The 24,089-nt window shown below is 45.8% G+C and overlaps 1 protein-coding gene across 1 annotated transcript in view; it reads right to left on the bottom strand.

Annotated features, from left to right (window-relative positions):
• Positions 1–24,089, bottom strand: part of LAMC1 (laminin subunit gamma 1) — a 125,618-nt gene that overhangs the window by 26,647 nt on the left and 74,882 nt on the right. Inside the window, exons 2-13 of the mRNA XM_082702879.1 lie at positions 17,853–18,157; positions 13,248–13,378; positions 10,991–11,157; positions 7,772–7,960; positions 6,849–6,966; positions 6,369–6,467; positions 6,141–6,277; positions 5,468–5,590; positions 5,191–5,380; positions 4,568–4,680; positions 2,448–2,669; positions 2,141–2,329 (exon numbers count right to left, since the gene is read on the bottom strand). Of these exons, the coding sequence (XP_082559005.1) occupies positions 2,141–2,329; positions 2,448–2,669; positions 4,568–4,680; positions 5,191–5,380; positions 5,468–5,590; positions 6,141–6,277; positions 6,369–6,467; positions 6,849–6,966; positions 7,772–7,960; positions 10,991–11,157; positions 13,248–13,378; positions 17,853–18,157 (1,983 nt within the window). The remainder of the gene's footprint in view (positions 1–2,140; positions 2,330–2,447; positions 2,670–4,567; positions 4,681–5,190; positions 5,381–5,467; positions 5,591–6,140; positions 6,278–6,368; positions 6,468–6,848; positions 6,967–7,771; positions 7,961–10,990; positions 11,158–13,247; positions 13,379–17,852; positions 18,158–24,089) is intronic.

Here is a 24,089-nt window from a genome sequence, read left to right as displayed (position 1 = left end):
ATTCAACAAGCATACATGTCAGGTGTTATTCTGGGTGTTAGGAATACAAAAGTCAATGGAACAGACAAAAGTCCCTGCTATTGTGGAGCTTAACAGGTGTTAGGGGGTTAGAAGGGGGAAGACAGACAGAAAAATACCAAGTGGTTAAAAAGTGCTATGAAAAAAGGAAAGCAGGATATAGGACTAACGAGTGACGGAATCATCTTCCGCAGGGTCTATGCTGCTTTGCGCGTGGACCTCTACACACCCATGAACACCCGTAAGTCAGATGATAACTAACAAAACAAAACATACCTCAGGAGTCTTGTGTGAGAGAATCTGGTTATAGACTAACAAGTTTACAACATTTTGCCAGATCTAGAGGACACTCCATCGCTCCAGCATGTATCCCAAATCACCTCGACTCACCATTTGTCTTCTTCAGCATGGCCATGAGAATGTCTCCAGTGCTTACCTTAGTTTTAGGCTTGCAGTCGACCCAATGGACCAACAGAATGAGCAAACGGATCTCTCATCAAAATGCCATATTAAGTACATCTAAGAAGAGAGTCTGCAGGGGAATGCTTGCTATATGCTGCGGCAGCAGAGTGGAAAAAAGGTCCTAACAACTGAGGGAGTGGTGTAGGGCGGGTTCACCGCGGAAAGTGATGTTTCAACCCAACTCCAAGGTAAAGATCGGAGTTGCACAGGAAAAATGAGGTCTGGGTGGAACAAGTTGGGGTAAAATGTTCTAAAGAAGGCAGACTGTGCATAAAAGGACATAGAGTGTGGCTGATCTGATGGATTACAAGAAGCCCAGGACAGCTACAGCGGAGACCACAAAGGCAACAGAGGGTAACGGGGAATGAGATCGGAGAAATCCATCTATGAGCCGCTGATGGGCCACTGTTTTCTAATACACGTATACAAAGAGTAAAAAATCTGAAAGTCAACACTGGTTTCTACTTCTTATTTTCTCAACTACCTTAAGCAAATGATTGACTCCCTCTGTGTTGCAATGCCCTTGTGCTCGTGTCGGGTCGGAGGAGTTGAAAAGAGAAGATGGGGTATTTTGATGTTTCCCAAGGATTAAAGAGTGTTTTGATGAGGTACACGAGATACAAATTATTAGCTGAGTGGTATTTTTGTCTCACTTATTTCCAGGCAGGGATATCTTTTGAAGAAAAAGTTTGTGTCAAGGGTTCTATCAGAAGCCTAGCCAGAACCTCGCCATCAACATGGAGGCTGAAGTCAGTGGAGGAATGGTCACCAGTGAGCCTTGGTCTCCTCAGTCAGTCAGCAAGACTGCTCCTTGAGTAGCTAGGAAAGATCAATTTTTAGGTTCTTATCAAAAAGAAAGACTCAGAGAATAGGAACAGATGTCTAACCAAAGCTATAAAAATATTTTTTCCTGGGCACCTGGGTGGCTCAGTGGTTTAAAGCCTCGGCCTTCAGCTCGGGTCATGATCCCTGAGTCCTGGGATTGAGCCCCACATCAGGCTCTCTGCTCAGCAGGGAGCCTGTTTCCCTCTCTCTCTCTCTCTGCCTGCCTCTCTGCCTATTTGTGATCTCTCTCTCTGTCAAATAAGTAAATAAATAAATAAACCTTAAAAAAAATAAAAATAAAAATATTTTTTCCTAACTAAATGTGAGGGGCTCTAATGCACTGAAAGGACTACTGAAGAAAAAACAAAATGAATTTAAGAATTTAAAAAGTACCACTTTGTATCAAGAATCCCAGGACAGTCCCACAAACTAAAAATCAAGCGTTGGTTCTCATCTTCGGTGGGAGAGCATATGGGGGTGGTCATGAGCTCCTCCAAGGACGAACCAGGCAGCTTGGACATGTGAATGACTTCATGTCTCTGTGCCTCAGTGTGCTTAGCTGTAGTATGGGGATCCCAGCAGAACCCACGTCAACGAGCTGTGAAGATCACTGAGGCAGAAGGTGTACAGTACTTAGAGAAGTACATGGCTGTAAATGTGTTAGCTATTGTTTGTATCTGATATGCATTTTATGAATCCATAATAAATCTCTTTCACGCACAACTTTTGCCCGCTTAGATGACTGTAATCATGGCGCCAAACAGCCCAACAAAATCTGCAAGTCCCCCAGGCTCTGTGCCCTAATGTATTTTTGTCAGAAGCAACACGGACTGACCGGTGGTGCCGGTAGGACAGTTGGTGCACACCACCTCCTGCGTCTTGGGGACGACGGCGCAGCTTGAGCCCCCAGGGCACGGGCAGGGCTGGCAGTCGGAGGAGGTGCCCGAGGTGGGATCGCCGTAGTACCCATCGCCACACTTCTCGCAGTGGGGGCCGGCCGTGTTGTCTCTGCAGTCACAGACGCCTGTGTGGAGGGGGGTGTGAGAAAACAGGCAGGTGTGCCAGCAGGTAAGACCAGGGGCTCTTTCCTGCCCGTCCGCTGGAGAGGATTTCAGTCCAGCGGCCCCAGCTCGTTGTCTCACCTGTCTCGGGGTCACAGGTCTCGCTGTGTCCGTTGCAGGTACAAAGCACACACGGGCTGTACGGCCCGAGACTCGGAGTCTCTCTTCTGTAGCCCGAGAGGCACATCTCACAGAACTGCCCACCGTATCCTACAGGACAGGTGCAGGACTCCACCCAGGTGGCAGGCACCCCGGGCCCCGGGCGAGCGCTTGTCAGGGTGACATCATTCAAATACCCAGCACCTGCGTGTGGTGTAGATCAGAGAGTCCGTGAACGGGCTGCTGTGTTCTAAAAGCTTACAGAAAGGTAATAAAGCTAAAGAGGAATCAGACACAAAATTCCAGAGACAATCAGCTATTGGCTTAACTCATCTATTGGGGGAGATAACTAGAAAACAGCATTCACGACAGTCACGGGGCACCCGGTGCTGAGGATCTGAAAGGGCAGGACAGCAAACATATCTTAAACACACACCCAACCAGCTCTGTGGGGTTTGACAGGTGTCTCAATCACCCATATATAAAAGTAAAGGCGCCAGACAGTATTTTGGGCCAAGGGGAGATCAGAGCAAGAATGCAGGAGACAAGAAGTCCGTAGCCATTAAGCAATGTTTTTGTTCTTTGGCTACAAAAGCAGGCCCTGACTGTAGAGTTCAGGGGTAAGAGAGCAAGGAACACACCTGCCAACAAGCAGCTCTCAATTATACCTTTTTTGGCCCCGCAGAAAATAGGAAAAACTGGTGACCAAGTTTTAATATTCAGGGCTACTTTGGCAAACGTGCAATTACACAAAAGCCAGTGTGCCGTATGTCACAGTGCTCCCTGCTTCCAGAAGAAAATTAAAACAGAGGAAGCCGTGAACTGGTTTAGACCAATCGGTCATCCAACCCAACAGGGCCCGTGACGGCCTCAGCAGGAACATGCCCCCAAGAGGCAGTCCTTAATTACATCATCCTTTCCCTATGTCATGAAATTTCACCTGCCTTTTATAGAATCCTTAGAAACTGACCACCTCAGGCTGAAGGACATGTCTTCTATGACTGCTCTGAACTTAGCTACTTTTAATACATTTGTGGATTTTGTCAACAGCGAGATCATGAGATACACCCACTGGGTGATATGCTTCCAATTCTAACCATTCTTACATCTCCCATCCTAAAAAGCGCTCACCCTCTCATCGAGTCCCTACTCTTGAATGATAATCCATCTCTTCTCCTTCCCTTACAGCCAAACTTCTTTAAAGAATAAGCTTTATTTTACTTCTTCACCTTCAAATTACTCGTCAAAGCCCTGAAGCGTAACTTCACTTTCAACACCTCTTTAAAAAAAAAATCACCAATGACTCCTTAGTCCCCGATCCGAAATCCAATGGCACCATCTTTAAAAACCCATTCATTATTTCTCTTCCTTAAAATTCTTTTTTCTCCCTTAAGTCTCAACACATGGCCCTTAGATATCTATGTTTCTGGGGTAGTCAACCTTTCAACTCTAGATCTCCAGTCCTAACTTATTCCTAAGCCCCAGACCGTTATTTCTAACAACATACAAGATACTTTTGTCTGGATATTCACGTAGGCATCTCAAAAACCAACACATCCAAGCTGCAAGTATGACTCACCACGCCACACCACCACCCCTCTGACTCCACCCAAATAGCCTGAGCTTTCTACAGAAAAAGGTCCTCATTTAAAAAAAAAAAAAAATTATAAGGAAGGATTTTAAAGGCATATTGGAAACAGCTCTGTTTAACATGATGATGAACCTTCACTCAGAAATTTATAGTTTTTCATGATTTAGGGCTTGATAATTAATAGCAATAAATAGAAAGAAATAAAGGTTAAGCATGTGAGCTGGCAGAACAACATGTAAGATTCTTAGACTATGTTTAGATATAAAGTCACCTCATTAGTCTTAATCATTATAAAACAATGCCATTTACTAATTCTAGCAAATTTTCTCCAGGTCCTTGAAAGTGGTTTAACAAGTGCATTAATTTTGTACATAATTCATTTATACTGAGATAATTCATTCACTTCTATAGGACCAGTGCTATAGTATTGGGACTTTAGAGACCAACTTTTGCATTATGCAGACCCTTCTGCCCAATCATCTTAATGTTCTCAAATTCTATCATAACTTACTTCTCTCACTATACGTCCCACGGATTTTGATAGAGGTCAAATTGTTTAAGAGCTTCTGAAATTCGAAAGGGGAAAGAGGAGGCCTCCAAGGGTAATCTGTTGCTTCGTGGAGCCTAGAGAGAAAGAAAGGGCCACATTAGCCTCTGTCAGGACAGCTGTGGGTGCTGAGAAAGCATTTCGTATGCATTTCTGCCACCAACAGTGCAATGCTCTGACAATCTAACCAAGTCGGAAACAGGCCTGTTGGTTTAACAGTACAGCTGGAAAGAGCACAGTAAGTAAAGGGAAGGCTTCCTCTTCCAGAGTCACCTTTATAACGCAAACTTTTTTTTTTTTTAAGATTTTATTTATTTGACAGACAGAGATGACAAGTAGGCAGAGAGGGAGGCAGAGAGAGGGGGGAAGGGAAGCAGGCTCCCTGCTGAGCAGAGAGCCCGATGCAGGGCTCGATCCCAGGACCCTGAGATCATGACCTGAGCCGAAGGCAGAGGCCTAACCCACTGAGCCACCCAGGTGCCCCTCCAAACCTTTTTCTTCAACAACTTGAGGCCTGATAAGCTTAGGTAAAGAAACCACTTTTACAACTCCGCTCAAGTCAGACTTTACAAAGAAGACCATCTTACCTGAAGACGTATTTCACAGTGGTCTCGCTCGGATAGGCATTGCCCTGAGCGATCAAAGGCACGGACACTCTCAGGCCAGCTCCCTCGAGCACCAGGTCTTCTGCAGAGAGGCGAGTATCTCGCCTGTCCACCCGGAAGGAGAAGGAGAGGTTCTGACCGTAACTGAACACCTGCTTGCCCAAGAACTTAGCTGCAAACAGATACAGGGGTGGGCGAGGTGAGGAGGAGAGTAGACAGGAGCGCTCCTCACCCCAGACTGCCACTGCGCCTGACTTACCGGGAGCAATGAAGTACCTAGGGAAGTAGCTGTCTGAGATGACGGCGATATCCTGCCTCTCAGAGGACCACTCCAGCGACGCTTCAGAGCCGTCCCTCTGCTCCACGCGCCACCCGTCTTCATCTGCAAGCACAGGAAGGAAGCACATCACACTGTGAGCATCCTGAATTCAGGTCCTTTATACAACACCAACAAACACGGAAAGTCACCAATAAGTACTTCTGAATACACGGATCCTATGACGGTACCTGTGTGTGCTTACCCTCAAGCTATATTTTGATTTTACAAAACTTTATACTATAGTAAACCCTAAATCCATATGTTTTCAATAAATTGAAAAGCCAAACAGGGGACGCCTGGGTGGCTCATCTGGTTAAGCCTCTGCCTTCGGCTCAGGTCATGATCTCAGGGTCTTGGGATCGGTCTTGGGCTCTCTGCTCAGCGGGGAGCCTGCTCCTCTCTCTCGCTCTCTCTCTCTCTCAAATAAATAAAATCTTTAAAAATAAATAAAAAATAAAAAGCCAAACAGAGAGCCAAACAAAAAAATCATTAACATTTAAAAACAGAATGCTACCACCATCAAAAAATCCTCAAAAAGTTACTCATTTTTAAAAAAAATACCATTAAGTCCAGTCTCATAATTCTGGGAGACAGAAGGGAAGGTCCAAATTACCGATCTGAAAGGTAGAGGTTATCGGATAGACGCTGTAGCCGACAGCATTAGTACAGACAGAAGAATGCCCAAAGCAGAAGCAGGGTGTGCAACCCCTCGGGTTGGAGGGTTCCAGATTAAAAAATCCAGGTTTGCATCTGAAAAACATAAAGATATAATCAGGAGTTTCTTGGACTTGAAATATGAGGCCAGAAAAAAACAGTCCGGCCAGAGGAAGAATGCGCTTACCTCTCGCAGCTGAAGCCTTCGACGTTGTCTTTGCAAACACATCTTCCGGTTTCAACATTACACTCGTCCACGCTGCCGGAAGGATTGCAAGAGCACGGCCTGTGGATGGAGAAAGGAGTAAAACAGAGAGAGAAGAGAACTGAGAAAGAAATTCCACTTTTAAAGTCAACCTTTTGTTGGTTGACTTTAATTTTTTTTTTTTTTTTAAAGGGAAACATAAAAAAGCAAAAGGAGTCCTAAACTCAGTTTCATGTCTGGATTTGGTTTCAATCAGGGATATAGCTATCACATTTCCATACTAAAAACCCTGCTTCAACTGAGTTACAAACCAAACCCGGACCATATTTACAGCCAGAAGTTCTTGACAATTACCGGGGGGGAGAAAACGTTTATAATGCTGAAGACAAGCCACGAGGACTCTTATTCTTGATCAACCACGTTTAGAACCTGCCCCCTTCCCCTGGGTTTGAAAAGTCTTACCTGCACCCTGCCTCGGTGAGAGAATGGTACCCGGGCTGGCAGCGGTCACACTTGTCACCCATCACTCCCGGCTTGCAGCTACACCTGCCGTAACTGTCACACTGTGTGCTCAGAGAACCTAAAATTTAAAGAGCTTGTCAACGACCAGAAATGCAAGTAAATATGTCAAAGAAAAAAAATGGGTAACAAAAAACAATGCCTGAAACCCAAGATGTCATCTCTAGATGGTTACTGAGAGAAGAAAGATCAAACTGTAAATCCTAATAATCTCAGAATCATATCCTTTCGAGCCATACCATTTTAACCTCACCAGACACACACCCAGCTCATCAATGTTGAGAAGCAAATATGTCTGCACCCAGGGATAAACTGCTCCCCAACCCAGTCACTTCTCTGTGGACAAGCACAGGCTCCTTAAGGCCCATGTCTAGAATTTACGTATCTACAGGCACAGCAACATAAAGGTCAGACTCTGGAAAGAGGAGAGCAGACTCAGCGCATCCTACATCTCTGAACACACACAACACGCCGGGGAAAGTCCAGCCCTTTAAGGATCGTGAACGAAACAAAATTATTAACGAGCAAGAACTCACGAAGCAGCTAACCTTTTCCAGTCAAAGTTCGTATGGTCTCTAGGATCGGGTTACTAATTATTTACACAAAACCATGACTCAGGCCAAGCCCACACTTATTTATATACACCAGCAAATCACTGGGAGGTTGAACTTGGTTAAAGGGAGGGGAGGTGGGGAGGGTCAGGCACATCCTGTGTCATTTGCCTGGGACAACAGTGCACGTACTTCCACTCTTCCCCTGCGCAGGTGCCTAGGAAGCAGAGCTTTGTTTTCTGGGGGGGGGGGGGGGGGGTGCGGGGTTTTGTCTTTCAATCGGTCAGGCTGATGCTGGCTTTGCCTGTCACTTACCCACGGGACTACAGTGACAGGGAGAGCAGGCTTCGCTGTTCCCGAGGCGGAAGAAATCCTCCCGGCACCTCTCGCAGTGGGCGCCGTCTGTGTTCCCTTGGCAGTTGGTACAGTGGCCCCCGTGGCCGGTGGACCGGTAGAGTTCAGGGTCAAAGTAGCACTCCTGTGAGCGGCCATTACAGTCACAGGCTGTTGGCCAAAAAACGTATGAGTGATGTCAGCTCCGCATTCCTTGGCTGAACGGCATTTCAAAAGACTCTGAGCAAACCAAACCACCATCTCCCACATCTCTGGAGCACAACGGGGGTCAGAAAAGAACGCCCACTTGAGGCGTTGTTCATTTGAAAACAAAAACAGGAGGTCAATGAGGGTTTAGATAGTCAGGCTATCGGTTTACCCAGAGATGGTCTTATCACAATGCACGCCATCGTAAAATACAAGGAATTCCTGTACTTAGGAATCTCCAGGCAATTGTTTATATACAAGTGAAAGGCAAGTCAAATTGCAATTTTTCCGAATCTTTATCCTTCGTTCTAATACCAACTCCAGCAACAGGGAGCCAGTTTATATGCAGGCTTTAATTTACCTTAACTCTTCAGGTCCCAATTGAAATAAGTTAAGATACTAACTTTCTAAGTGCCAGATTGCTCGCAAGGCCAGACTGGCGTAACCTGATACATATGGGTTAAATGAGCGCCTCTGTGGAAGGAAGCAGCACTGAAGAAAAATCTAGCTTCACTAGACAAGTCTGTCTCCTGGGGAGCCACAAAGCCAACAGCCTCCGTTAAGTTACTATGTTCCCTGTGGAACACAACTATATTTTAAGAACAAGTATATGTAGTCACAGAACTTCTTTTCTGTGTTTATAATAAGTGTATTTTCTTAGAATTACTGATGTCACACAAAATACCGGCAGTATCTTGAGCACTAAATACAGTTTTATTTGATTTCAGATAAACCAAGTTGTTTTAAAGAAATGTTTGAATAGGGCGCCTGGGTGACTCAGTGGGTTAAGCCTCTGCCTTTGGCTTAGGTTGTGATCCCAAGGTCCTGGGATTGAGGCCTGCCTCAGGCTCTCTGCTCAGCAGGGAGCCTCCTTCTCAGGCTCTGCCTGCCTCTCTGCCTATTTGTGATCTGTCAAATAAATAAATAAATAAATAAATCTTTAAAAAAGAAAAAAAAAAAGACTGAATATATATTTTTTCTTTCTTGTCACCTCCCCTTCTTTATAACCAGTTCTTTCACAGTATTATACTTGAAAACTTTTTAGCAACTTGAGTCACTGGCACCAAAAACTAGAGTTGTGTTAAGTAACTTAGAGAGCTCCCTTTCTCCATCTCATCTCTCAAGTCTCCCTAAATTATCCCTCACATCCTACCCCAGGCCAAACCCAGCCCACCCCCACCTAAACACTTTGGTGCCCTGGGACCATGTAGCAGAACAGTCCCCTTGCCTACACTGTCCTAACCCACAGGTAAAGCAGGCACCGTGTCTCCGTCACCAGCAACTGGTAAGAGAGAAGGCTGTAATCTTCTCTTCTCCAACCCCAGCATCCTGACAATACTGAAGTACTGTCCCAACGGCCAGAAACTTAGTGCTGAAGGGACCCAAGGCAGGTTGATTTAGTTCCTTATCAAAGTCCTTTAGAAACAGTATTGGGTTCACTTGCCAGTCTGGAACATTTTCATAATGTTCCTAGACAGACTCAAGATATGACCCCCATCAGGGCACCCCAGTGGCTCAGCCGGTTAAGCCTCTGCCTTCAGCCCAGGTAATGATCTCAGGGTCCTGGGATTGCACCCCACATTGGGCTTTCTGCTCAGCGGGGAGCCTGCCCCCCTAACCCCGCCTCTCTACTTGTGGTCTCTCTGTCAAATAAATAAATAAAATCTTAAAATTAAAAAAAAAAAAAAGATACGACCCCATCACTAAGCAAAGTACTTTTCAAACACATGTGTACATTTATTGAAATGTCATGTCTTGGGGCATTTCACTGTTTCCGTTAAGACCTTTATCGTTTAGCTTCTCACATTAGCTGTTACAGTTCAGTCAAGGACTGAAGCTCAAGCAAGCGCCCAGGAGTCCTAGAGGTGGCTGTATGATTTATCTTCAAATCTGGGATTTGCTGAGGAAAAGGAAAGATAAGAAAACCTGCTCTAAGGCAACTAAGAGAAATAGTCCTGAGTCAAGATACTGGTCATTTCTCAAGGTTTCTGCTAATAATTCCAGTGAGCTCAGAGTGTCTCTCTTATTCCTTTACCAAGAGTATATGACAGGGGTGCCTGGGTAGCTCAATTGGTTAAGTGACTGTCTTCAGCTCAGGTCATGATCCTGGAGTCCCAGGATAGAGATCCGCATCAGGATCCCTGCTCAGCAGGGTACCTGCTTCTCCCCCTGACCCTCTCTCCTCTCATGCTCTCCCTCTCTCATTCTGTCAAATAAATAAATAAATAAATCTTTAAAAAAAAAAGAGTATATGATAAGAAATATTTATAAGGTCATAAAAAATTATAGCTGCTTTAAAAGTTTCTAATTTTTAAGTCCTTGACAAAGCATAATTACATAACTTCATGGTTCCTTTCTCCTGAGGCTTCTTTCTCTATCTGTCCAGAATAAACCAAGCCATTACTAAGGGATAAAACAAGGTGCAGCCTTTTTCCTTTTACCCTTCTCTAGAAATACTAAGATCTACTTTCCTTCCCAAAGCCACCCACCTCTACACGGAGGAGCAGGAAAAGTCTCCCTGCTGTGCTCTTTAGTGAAATAAAGGAAGAATAATTTTGAGAAATAATTTTTTGAATGCAGCCTTAGTCCAGAACTCAATGTACTGAACACATGTTCATCAATGACCCTGACTGCTGGTAGGAAAATATTTTAACGTGCAGCTAAGGCAAGACTAGATAAACCGTATCTTGTAGTAGGCTACACTGGCCTAGCACTTGGATCCAAGTGAAATTCCAAACCTTGGAGACGCTGCTCCCACTCTGATACTGAAACTGAACAAAACGCAACGTGCTTTGTATTTGTAGCCAACTGCCTTCATCTATGATTTTCCTCCGATGGGCGTACAGGTTACCGTTCTACGCTTTCCGATTACAGAAGCAGCACTGCCTTTCAGAGTTCTCCTTTCAAGGAGGAACAGAAGGAAGTCACCCATTCCTTCTCCCCACTCTGGAAGTCCTCAAGATAATTTAGTGACGGAGGCCAAGGGGCACTCACGCAGGCACTCGCTGGCGCTCTCCGCAGTTGCCCTCCTCCACGGCCGGTCGTTGAAGAAAGGCAGGCACTTCTCACAGTCCACCCCGTAAGTATTATGTTTGCAATTACACACCAGCTTGTCAAACTCGTTCTTCACACACTCACTTGCATGGCCGTTGCATTTACACCTGGGAAGAGAACAGACAAAAATACGAAATGGCCACCAAGTCCCAGAAATGGATGCAGAAAAAGGAGGTACAAAGAGAACTAAACACAACCCCAGAACAGTTTTTTTATTTTTTACTTACTTATTTTTTAGTTTTACCATTCAAGACTATACACTGAGGAACTAAGCAATATTAAGTAATGACTGAGTTTTCAGGTAGGAAGAAAAATTAAACAAGCCAAAAACCCTCCCCCCAAAACATCTTTACTTAATAGGGGATGGAGCATTAACCAGACATGGGAAGAAAGTCTAGCAATTTTGGAGGCTTCCGCAATTTCTAGGATCACTTCCTGAAGTCAACTGTGTGTATCAAGCAGCAGCCAAGTGTGGAGGTTATGCAGAGCAAGGACCCCGAAGCCTGGCTACATGGGTTTGGGAGCTGGCTCTGTGACTTACCGATGTCACAACCTCTGCACCTAACCTGTAAGATAGGGACAATGACAATGTGAATTTCACGGGGTTATCAGGAGAACCAAGAAGCTGCTCCATTCATGTGCCCAGGATTGTGCAGGCACAGTACAAGTGAAAAAGGTGGTCATGGCTGTTATGTGTCATAATGATTTTAAAGTGTCCTGATCTGAAGGTAGTAAGAGGCGTTCAGCACCTCACCACCGTATGCAGAGAGGTAGCCTGACACTCCCTCACGTTGTTTGGGCAAGAATCCCCGAAGGAACCCTAGGAGCAGGTACAACCACAAACTAAGGACTCATGGAAATGGGCATGAACGCTAAAACATGCTCTAGTGCCCTGATGTTCCCCTCACTGGCTTCCATGAAGACAGAATCAGGCCCAATGTTCCGCCTGCTACTCAGTAATACCTTTCAGACCTTCCAGAAACATCTACAGTGCACCAGGATGAATCCCAAAGTTCTATCCCCAGCTCTCATCTCTCCCCTCAGCTCCTACCCTTGATGGGACAGGAGCACGTTCAGATGTCTCCTATAACCTAAAACAATACATGTCTACGTCTAAACCCATCCTCTCCCTAAATTTGCTCATCTTCTTCATTTACTTCTTTAGTAGACCACCGTTCTCTTGATCATTAAACCTTAACATCATCCTTGACTGATGTCCTGATAATTCTTGCTTCACAATAAAATCCATCTGCCATGTTCCTTTCCCGTCTACTGTCACCACCCTAATGTCAGGTATTTGTCACCTAATACCCAGATCACAGCATCACAAGGAAAAGAGAAATTCTTTTGATGGTCTCTACTTTCACCTTGCCCGTAGGTCATCTTCCTAACTGCCGTTTAGATAGCATGGCCTACTTCAATCAGTACACGGTTTCTCATGGATTAGAGTCTCAATCAGCTTTCACTCTGTCAGCTCTACAGACTCCCAGAGGAGATGTTCCTTAAGCTGAGTAGCTCTACAACCTCCCAGCCCTACACTTCTGCTTGTGACCTGCCCACCCGGCACCCACCCACACACCCTCCCTCCTTATTCAGATTCTGCCCCTGCTTCAGGGCCCCGTTTCGTCCCCATCTGCTCCCCGCCCTAGCTTGACAGTTCCATCTCATTTTCCAATATATGGCCTCTTTCTCTCTAAAACACATGTTTTAATTTTTCACATATTCATACATTGCCTGCCCCCCTTCATTTGTAGGATCCTAGAAGGTTAAATCCTATGCAGCAGGTGAACGTCTTGTGCTGCCTCGGTGGCTTTGGAGGGCCCGGCGCAGAGCTTTGCACTGAGGTGCTCAGTAAGGATTCACCTAGTGTGCTGATTTGACAGGGTTTTAGAAAACCTCATTACTTTGTTTCCAGGATAATGAGAAGGTCTAACAACATTATTAATATGGTTGTAAACAAGTTGCTACATTCACTTCTAAACCAAAGCTCCAGTCACTTTCAAAGTTATTTCATGGTTTGGGGTGCCTGGGTGGCTCAGTGGGGTAAAGCCTCTGCCTTCAGCTCAGGTCATGATCCCAGGGTCCTGGAGCCTGCTACCTGCCCCACTCTCTGTCTGCCTCTCCGCCTACTTGTGATCTCTGTCTGTCAAATAAAGAAAATCTTGGAAAAAAAAAAGTTATTTCATGGTTTACTTACCTACCACCCACAGCAAAATCGGAGATTGCATAGTAATAGGACTTGAGAACTTTGGGGTCGTTAAACACTTCATCTCCAAAAGTATTGAGCCGATTGAGAGTTACTCTGATGTCAGTGGCAGTTACCCATTCCTGTCGGGGGAGAAAAAAAAGAAAGAAAATAAAGAAAAAAGTAAAGAGACTGAAGATGAGAGACATCAATGTGACAGTATTTTTTTAATTTTTCATAGTTAATATATCATGTGACTTATATTCTCTTCCAGCATTAAATCTGCTATAATGCTCAATGACTCCCTTAATTTCCTAACATTTGTCTTCTTCTTGACTCCTCTCTTCTTTAATCTAAGTTGTTGTGTCACCACTCAGAGTCCCAAAAAAGCAGGAATACTACTCATTTCTTCACAAGGCTGCTGCAAGGTTTACATGAAATATACTTCTAAATGCTTTGCATACGGGAGGACCTCAATACACAGGTCCCTTCTTCTCCACCCTGTGTCCACGCCCCACGTTCAGTCCGAGCAAGCAGCACAGAGCTCCTGGAACCACACAGCAGGAGCTGCGCCGCTCCCTGCCTCCTCCTGCCCAAATGTACCAGCTCTCTCTCCCTCCACCCCCAGTCCGCTACGGACAGATCTGGGAGAGGCAACCAAGTACACAGTAATAAATTATGACTGGGCCAGAACCAGTCAGATGCAGTTTTTGTCTTGCTCTCTGCCATAATGTCACTTCTCCGGGAGGCCTTCCCTGCCCCCCAACCTAGAACTGCTGCCCACCCCAAGGCCCTATTTCACTTGCCTATTTCATTTATAGTCTGTTTCCACTACCACAAGCCCACCCCACCCCACCTCCGCCACCACTGCCAAGACCGTAAGCCCCACGAGGGCAGGACTTCTTCGTTTTGTTGACTGCAGCTTTCCTGGTGCTCAGCGTACAGTAGGTGCTCAAGTAACATTTGCTGAGCAAATGAACACATCTGAAGCAACCACAACTGATTCGATTGGTAGGTGTAGCATAATGAGAGGGGACGAGAAGGAAAGTTAATGTTTTCCTCTAGGTTTTATGAGATCTAAGCCCTTTTAATAAACGCCCTTCCATTGAGCTAATTTTAGTCAGATGTTTACATCTATGGTGGATTGTTAGAATAATGATTCCAGTGAATCCTGTCTGCCGGCGTCCACACCCTGCAGAGTCCCTTTCCACTCTGATGCTGGGCTGGGGCATGTGATTCGCTTTCTGCCCAGGGGAAATGTACAAAAGTGACACAGGCAGAAAGAAGTCTGATAAGCACTTGTGCCCAGAGACTTACCCTCTTGGAATGCTTCTGCCATCATCTGGGGAAGCCTAGTCTAGCCTCGTCGAAGCTGTAAGACTACAGGGGGAGAGAAACCCAGCCCCCAGCTGAGCTGCCAGTGTGGGTGAGCCCACACCAACACAGAATCATGAGAAATAATAAATCATGGTCGCTTAAATTCATTACGTTTTGGAGTAGTATATGACACATGACCACCCAAAGACACCATGTAAAGTCCCATCCTGGGTGTGCCTCTCAGCATCCCCCATGGGGAAGCAACAAGCAAGTGCAAGGGCCACAGGCATCTGTGTTTTCAGAAGGCTCCCTGAGAGACAGGGAGGCACACCCCTGATTAAGCAGCACGGCTCGAACCAAGCCAAACCCCTGGCACAGAGAGCAACCTAGAGGGCTCATAAGAGCTAATCCCCGTGAAGCCTCCAAGTATAATTAGAAAGGAGAAGAGATGATGATTCCACTGCTTCCCAACTTGGAACTCCAATAACAACTCCCACTCCCGGCCACAACGCTAGGAATCTTTGAGTCGTCTGTAATGTAAATAGCTCCGCGTATATCTGTGTTTAATGCTTACTGTACCTCCTATCTCCTTTGAGCTTCATCTTTATCACAGCTCTCCTTGAGTAAAAGCTTCTCAAGGGCTGAGTCTAAGCCATTTCTTTCATAACAGGCATCTTAAAAAGAACAGGTTCTGGGGCCAGTCTTTCTAGGTTTTGAATCCCAGTTCTGCTGCTTAAATCTGTGTGATATGGGTTATTGGATCTCTTCTGATCTCTTCTGATAAATGAGGTCGATGCCCTGTCTGTAAAATGGAGATCGCAAAAGTATCTACCTGTAGAATTGCTGTGAAGGTTCAATGAGTAAACAGTATATAGTGTGTATATACATCTGCAGTAAATACAGCTAAAGGGCTCAGAACACTGCTTGGCACATTATGGCACATTATGGAAAGTGCTATAATACATGCTGATTATTATTATTATTTTAAATCAGCATATGCTCATTAATATTCATACACAGTGAAACCAGGAAGGGTCTATTCTCCCATCGGGGAGATCGCAGCTTCTGGAGAGAGGCACAGGAGGCAATGAGGGGAGGGGGTCATATCAGCTCAGCTGTCAAGTCAGTTATCGTTGTGAAATCAGCTAACGTCTGATCAGCGAGCGCTCCTTGGCAAGTGGATATGAAAACCAGAGCTCTTACATCCAGAGACACAGAACTAATGTTTTCGCATAATGACAGCAACTGACCAGATCTATTACAGATGCCCGTGACATTTCTACCACATTTAGTCTCACAAGTTCCTATGGTATAAAGAGGAGCAACATCAGGCTCAGCTGATAGAGCATGTGACTCCTGCGAGTTTGAGCCCCACAGTTGGGTATAGAGATAACTTGAGGAAAAAAACAAAAAACAAAACAAAACCAGTAGCAAACATCAGAACTCCTACAGCTGGAGGAACTGCTTCAGGACAGGCTGATAAGGCATCCAGTTAGCAGAGGTTCCAGAATACACCACAGTGAAGTCACGTAGGTCAATGCTTCCTCCTGCTGCCTCTACCGCTATCTCTGCAGGGTTGTCAAAAAGGATCATTTGCACAGGAAGCACCTAAGCTAGCAAACTTAAAAAATTTATAGATCACATCTCCCTTAGACATTCAATCTTCTGTTTTTTAATCTATCAAAAAGCTATTCTTTCTACTCCTTATTCTGAACATATCTTACTACCATCGCAAGAAACACTTCACTGAAAGGCCTTTGCGAACATACTCACTGCTCACCAGAACCTCAGAGTTGACCAAGCTCAAGATTCACGATCTCTCAGCAAATTGCAGAAATACAACAGAAGGGAAGAACTGGACCCACAGAGAAACATATTCTCATCTTTTGCCGCTATCCAAAACCACGTGGTCAAATCACAAAGAGTCCTTGAATATAATAAACTTCAAGAGAAAGACTGAGAAGCCACAAAAGTACGAAGGGGCTCCTGGGTGGCCCTGCTGGTTAAGCAGCTGCCTTTGGCTCAGGTTGTGATCTCGGAGTCCTGGGACTGAGTACCGCATCCGGCTTCCCCCTGAGTGGGAACCTGCTCCCCACCCCCTTCTCCCTACTGCTCGTGGTCTCTCTCCCTCTAATAAATAAATAAATTAAAAAAAAAAAGTCATAAAGCCCAGAAGAATAAAGAAACTCCCTACTTTACCCTATTTAGAAATGACGACAGATTTTCATGAAATGTACAGAGTTTGCAGACTCACAACCGGTCGCTCTCACTCAGTCACTTCATACAGCTGCCCCCACTTAGATATCAGCTTCAGCCACATGACACAAGCATCTCCAATTCTGTGTTGCAGAAAGATTCTAAATTATGGTGTATAAAGAACATGGACACAGAATTCACGAGAAAAAAGATAGCTTTAATCCTTTCTGTGCTCAAACAGGGAAAGGCTTCTATTGTGATGCTCGAGCACTGTACCACGGGAACCTACACGTCTCTCCTGTCACAGACACCAGCACTGTCAGGTGATCAGAAGTTTTTATGATTGACAATAGTGCAGACAAATGTGGTCCACCTTCCCCTGCACAATAATGAAGGAAGCCGGCATTCTTAAATGACTTGCTTCAATTGTTCCCCCTCCCTGAGACTAAAAAATACTTCCTTTGGTCAAATGAAAGAGATAAGGAAGGTTATGAAAATAATGGATAGATTCAGGGGGCGCCTGGGTGGCTCAGTCAGTTAAGTATCTGCCTTCAGCTCAAGTCATGATCTCGGGGTCCTGGGATCGAGCTCCAGGGCGGGCTCCCTGCTCAGTGGGGAGCCTGCTTTTCTCCTCCCTCGGCCCCTCCCCCCACTCATGCCTGCCGGCACATGCACGAGCTCTCCTCTCTCTCTCTCTCAAACAAATAAAATCTTAAAAAAAAAAAAAAAAGAAAGAAAGAAAAAGAAAAGAACAGGTAGATTCAAATACTCTTTTCAAAAGGTCAGAAGCAAAATGTTTCCACTGCCAAGTAAAGACCCGAATTTAAATTGTTCAGTTTTTAAAAAAATCTCTACAGTTTATATCCCAGAGTACATTGGCAGGTACATGAGAACACAAGAACATCAGCTGGGTGGCAGGACCAAAGCTGCTTTCCTTCACATACTGAGAATATTCAGGAGAGCAGAATACCGTCCGCCTGGAAGCTGCTACTCCTACCCCTTTCCCAGGAAGTGGGACCACAGGCCCCCATAAACAGTCTTCCCGCCTCCGGCATGCACAGGGGAGAACCAGCGGGCTACAGAGTCAGCTTCTGGAGCCATTACCTGCAGCACAGGGCTGTTGTCAAAGTTGTAGGCACTGGGCCTTCCTTCTAGAGTTGAAAAGGCCACGTTGCCCCCAGTTAGAGGGGAAATGTCACTGAATTCATCAGTGCACAAGGCCTGCTGCTCGTCTCCGCCTGTCCTGATGAAGCCGCGGTTTGCCTTCGAGTAGGTGTTCTCGCAGGAGCCACTGTAGTACTGGTAAGGAATCCAGGGCCCGTCTTCCCGCGTGCGCTTGTAAATGGCGAAGCTCTCAGGGCGGCTGGTGTGGAACTTGAGGCGCACGTATGTGATGTCAAAAGCTTTTCCTGGGGGACAGACATGAAGTTGGTAAGTCATACGTATGAAGCAAAGAAACTCCCTCTATTCCCAGTTTGCTTAGGACCCTTACAAAGGACAGATATGCCCTACATGAAGATGGTTCCAGAACCCACAATACATTGGTTGCGTCCGATAGGTATTCTAAACCTGGAAAGAGTGAGCCTTTTCCCACAGACAGGACTAGTTACAGTTTAGGTTATTTAAGACACGCATTGGTAGAATCTTGTTTGCCATGAAAAATGGTAGCACTGTACTTAACACAATTAAACAAAATCAAAATTGCATTAAAAAGTACACTTATTCTTAGTGCTGGTGCTTCAGCAAAAGCAATTTAATTTACAAACAAAGTATCTGCCGGTTTTCTAGATGGGTATTCTGGAAACTTTCAAGGTACTTAAAAACTCCCTCTCTTAACTATTACATTACTTCTTGATGCAGGAGACTATCACGAGCAGTATTCTTCTACTTATCTACCAAGTTAAGAGAGGAATTTCAGAAAGAAAAAGAGAAAAGGAGCGATTAAGAGATGGGGCAGGGAGTAGAGCAGGAATGAAGAAAAAAATTCCTCCAGCAGCTGAACAAAGAAAAACAGCAGAGATAGAGAAAAAAGGAGGGGGTGGGGTTAAAGAAGTTGTTTGCATTTGTTCAAAGAATATGCAAGATCCAAGCACTGAGCAGGCAAGGACAGCAAAAGGGGGAGCCACTGGGCTGCTGTCTCTGGAGGACGAACCACTCCTCAGACAGCTTGCTGGGGCAGCGAGGGCACAGTCTGATGGCTGGGGCAGCCAGCGAGGGCACAGTCTGATGGCTGGGGCAGTTTGGCTGCCAGCCAGCATGCCTTCAGGTGGGTCAAAAAGAGCGCAAATGTTTTTGATCACCTTCTGTTCTCCAGTTGGGTCTTCCCATCTCTGACAATATTTATTCTCTGCAACCTCTATGCTATAGTGAAGATCACAGATTGGTCAGCAAGTATTTGTTGGGCACAACTATATGTTCAGTCCTATGCTATACAGTTCGGAGGACAGGATGTGTTAGACTTAAGAGGTCCTTGCCCTCGAGGAGCTTACAGTCTTTCCTTCCCAAGGGAATTAATTCTGCAGGAAGCACCATACTCATCCTCCCCTACAAAGCCCAGAGAAGAGGAACTCCTGAACCCTCTCAGAACGGTTGCCAAGGAACTCCTGCTAACCTCTTACTTCCTTGTGCCCACCCATCCGCAGGGGAGAGGGAGGGAGGGTCACAGGTGGCCTGGAATCTCCTCAGCTCACTCTCCAACTGCCTGCCTGAGGGCCCCTCTCCTCTCCTGCGCACCGCAATGCAAGACAGCACGTCTGCCTCTGTGCCAGGGAGGCCTGCGGCTGTCCTACTACCAGATGGGGACCGCATGGATGAGTCCAGCTGGGCTGCAGAGGGGGGGAAGGGGGAGAGCTGAACGCCCACCTGTCACGTGTCCACATAAGTCACGTATTCCATTCTTTAAACCTGTAGTATCACAATAAAACTAAGATGATGAGCTATACCTATTTCTTAAGTGATCCAGATCTTAAAGGAGAAGTCTGATTAATTCCCCCATACACCCGAAATACATTCACACACACACACAATCTTGAACAAGGAGGTGTGTGGCATGATGGAAAGAACGCAGGACTGGGCACTGTGAGGCCCGAGCTCAGGGCCTGGCTCCTTCAGTTACTAGCTGTGTGATTTCTGCTTGGCCATTTTCTCCTCTGCCAGAATGCGGGGGATGAGCCCTGAGCCACCTACCTCAAAGAGCTGTTGGAAGGTCAAATTAAGATCTTGCATGTACCTGGTTAACTGTAAAACTCTATACACACATAAGGCATTATTCATAATAGAGTTCAGAAGAAAATTCTTGAATTAGGATCCTGGATATGTTCACATATAAGGGTCTGATTGTCCCAGGGACTACGTAGAGTTGCTAGAGAACCGCATACAGATCTGGATCTTCTACCCCAGATGCAGTACAACGGTTTGAGGAGACACAGGTTTCGCAAATCCCCTATACCACCTGTTAGAAGAATGAAAATGTAACCTCTATCTCTTTACTGTATCAAACATGTTAAAATGTTACCCTTGAATGAGGGTGTGGATTTACACTGTAGCATCTATGGCATTCCAAAGACTAGGTAAGACATGCTGGAATGGTAAAACAATCGAGTTTTATTCAGGAACAGGTGGTTTGGGATGTTCAAAGGCTTCCTCACTAATCTGGGCGTAACAGATTACCCCTGCTTTTCTACTCTGTCTCCGTGTCTGACATCTTATTGTTCTTTAACAACTCAACCTACAGGAGACTGTATCAAAGGAGAGAAGATAAAGTGGAGCAGGGTATGCAGGAGACTGTATCAAAGGAGAGAAGATAAAGTGGAGCAGGGTATACGGTGGTCCCCGCACCAATCTGCGCCACAGAGCCACCCTCTGAAAGAAGCCAGCTCATGTGGTCACTCTCGCTGGTGCCACAGACCCCAGGCAACGGGTGGCAGGACAGGACACGAGGAAGCAACTTTGCTAGCGTTCAACTTGGAAGCAAACGAGTTTTCTGGGGCCGGCCCTACCTCACTAAGCCTTGTTTCCAGAGCTGCCTTTTGCATTCCAACCCACAGCCATAGTTGGAAGAGAAAAAGGGCTCTGTGGCCATGGGCAAAAGAGGCTCACACATTCCACAGGACAAGACAGCCACAGGCACTGTCCCCAGAGTTCAGGTCAATCCTGCAGTGGACCCAGGCGATGGCAATTCCGTGTGATGAGAGCTTTGAAGGTGGAAATGCACAAAGTTTGGGGAGCATGGGGGAAAGTCACCTAAGCTGGATTTGCGGCATCAAAAAACATTTTCTAGAAGTGACATCTGCATTCGGGACCTGAGGAATGCAGAGGAATTCCCTAAGCAAACAGGGATCAGCTGTCCAGGCAAATGAAACAGCATGTATGAAAGGCCCAGAGCACACAGAGGAGCAATCACTGAGGAGCTAGAGTTGCGCACTGCGGCAAGCGCTGGAGCGTGGCTGGACATGGGCTCCACGGGAAGGAGCACAGGCCGGGCCTGAGGCCACCTTCAAGAGCAACACCTGCCTAAGGGCAATGGCGAGCCACTGAGGCATTTACACGGGAAATACACAAGCAGATTTGACTTTTACTATTATTAAGATTTTATTTATTTGAGAGAGAAAGAGAGAGGCAGAGAATGTGAGCCAAGGGAGGGGCAGAGGAGGAGGGAGAGGGAAGGAGAGAGAACCCCACGCAGACTCCACGCGGAGTGTGAAGCCCGATGCCCGAGATCATGACTAGGGCTGAAACCAAGAGTTGGCCACTTACTGCCTGAGCCTCCCAGGTACCCCCAGATCTGACTAAAAGTCAGATCACTCTGGCCACTGCCTCTGAGTAGAGAGGAGGTTGGAAGGGACAGGACTAAAAGTGGAGGGAATAGTGAAGAAGATGCGGCAGGAGTCCTGGAGGCGACAGTGGGGTCAGCTGGGATGGAACGAAGCGAGTGGGTCTGGGTCAGGTGTAGGAGGCTGACCTCAGGAGTAACTTAGTAACTGATGGACAGTAAAGGGGAGAGGGCGCCACTTCTGAACCCCCTTCTACTTTTAGTCTGTGGACATGTTTCACGGTCAAAGCTCCTTGACTGGAAATAAGATGGAAGGATTAAAAATAGTATTTCGTTTTCTCATTTAAAAACAAGCAGAAGGAGAGTAGAACGGTCCACTGTCAGACAGGACAGAGGAGGTTAGGCAGGACTGGAGGCGGGGGGAGGGGCGCGGGATGGGAAGAGGAGTTCCGTCTTGCATATCCTAGTTTTGAGGTGTCTGTGGATCATCTAACAAGAGGAAATGTCTGGTAGGGAATTGGAGGTGAGTGGTCCGGAACCCCAAGAGAGCCATCTTGAGTCATAGTCTCTCCACTCCAGCAAGGGTGCGGAGTGAGGAGAGAGCGGACTTTGGAGATGGCTCTGAGACCGCAGGTGGAGGCCTGTAGGGGAGGCCGTGGGGCTGGAGAGGGGACAGCAAGTAAACGAGACAAACATGGAAACCAAGAGCACTTGAGGAGGAAGTCATCAACAGTGTTACAATACGCGAAGAGTCATGTAAGGCAGTGACTGTGATGTCCACTGTCACCGCTGCACTCAGTGTCACCGCTGTTTAATGGGTTTCACTCCATTAAACAGCTGCCAGTGAGACCCTTCAAGTATGCTTACCCTCATTCTCTCTCTCCCTCGCGATCTCCCGACTCTTTACCTCTCCATCCTACTCATTTCACAGTGGACAAAGTAAAACAGTCTAAATGGTAAATAGATAAATAGAACACAAGACCGAGTCTTCTAATTACCAGTCCAATGATAGGTGGTCTACTATTTTTACACTGTGGGAGCATGTGGACGTAGACAGTATGACTTTAAGATAAAGAGGCCAAGTCAAACAATGAAGAAAGTCAGCAAGCAGACGTCTAGAAAGTCTTCAGCCACTTGCACAACAAGAACATCTTCTGCCCTTTGCCTTGCATTCATGAGCCTGAAGACCGACCATGGATATACACGCCCTCGGGAAAATATTTAGCTTCTGAATGTTCCATTGCATTTCCCCCTCCTCCTGCCCCATTCCTTCCATAAACAAAGACTCAAGTACAGATGTTTAGAATGAGGCGCACAAAATTAACTAATACTTCCTGCCCCGCATCCTTCAGTTGGTGCTGGCTGAGGCAATGACAGGAGGGGAGGGGGCCGTCTGCACAATGAGAAGCCAGCCTTTGTTCACGCGGGGCCAAGCCAAGGAATTCTGCTTAAGCCTCCTACATGGTGAAGTATTTCTAATCTCTCTGAGTAGGGGAGAAACCCTTCCTGTCTTAGAATTGGCTTCAAGTACTGACTGCCTGGGAATATAAATGCTTCTCTGTTATGTGCAGCTCAGAAGAATTCCATGAGGATCTTGTGAAACAGCCCCCTGTACAGTGAAGTCATGAATGACAATGGCTATATAGAATTTCACGAAACTTCAAAATGCCCTTCCGTGGCCTGAATTCAATGAAGAAAACTAGTTCATTCTACAGTATTAAGTTAGGAGTCACTGATTCACTATTGTTCCCATGTACTAACTCCTTAGAGTCAGAAAAGGACTGTTCTCCTTGAAGTCAAGCTTGATCTTAGCAATATAAAGCCTGTAATATGGTTGTAGTACCTAAAGTCAATTAGAGAGGGTAGACGTTTAGGCTACGCGATGGGATTCTCCAAACACAAACAGTTAACACAAACAGTAGTCACAGAAAGCAGCGATCTGAAAACATTTTCATTTTTGTTAGTATAACCGCTGGTTGAAATAAGAGTTCCCAGGACAATGTGTCCAGCTGCGTACCAGCTGTTATCATTCCACCTCAGCGGACAGATGGTACAAACACCGCCTGGCCAGTCAAGATGACCCAGGGCCAAGTTCATGCTGAATGTGGGATCCCGAAGTAGACACAGATGGGTGACCAGAAAGCAGAAAGATGAACAGTCACACACAGAATGTGTGGAAGTGATATGGGTACACAGAGTTCATGCCAACCTCTAGAAAACCCAGTTCTACCTGTCTGCCGAAAAGCTCATTTCTATTGTCTAAAACTCATCCTCAAAATAATTTGATAATAATATCGTTTTCAATAACTTACTCTCCCATGGCTTTTCCTTAAATGTCAGTGCTCCTCTCTCTGTCAGTCAGCTAAATGCCAACAGTGCCAGGGGACAATTCCATGTGAAGAACATCTCAGTCCGTGCAACTTAGGAACTGAGGACAAGCAACCTGCACAGCTTTGTATAAAATAGTCCTTTTAAATTTAATTCATGAAAGCAAATGCAATGGAACTTAAATTTGAGAAGTGTAATTGATATCCAAATGAATAAATGTTTCAATAGCCCAAACTTCCTGA

Source organism: Mustela nivalis (assembly GCF_964662115.1).
Source record: "Mustela nivalis genome assembly, chromosome: 16".
In the NCBI taxonomy this organism is placed as follows: domain Eukaryota; kingdom Metazoa; phylum Chordata; class Mammalia; order Carnivora; family Mustelidae; genus Mustela; species Mustela nivalis.
Note: the sequence above shows the minus strand (reverse complement) of the source record. Positions and strands in the feature narration are given on the sequence as shown.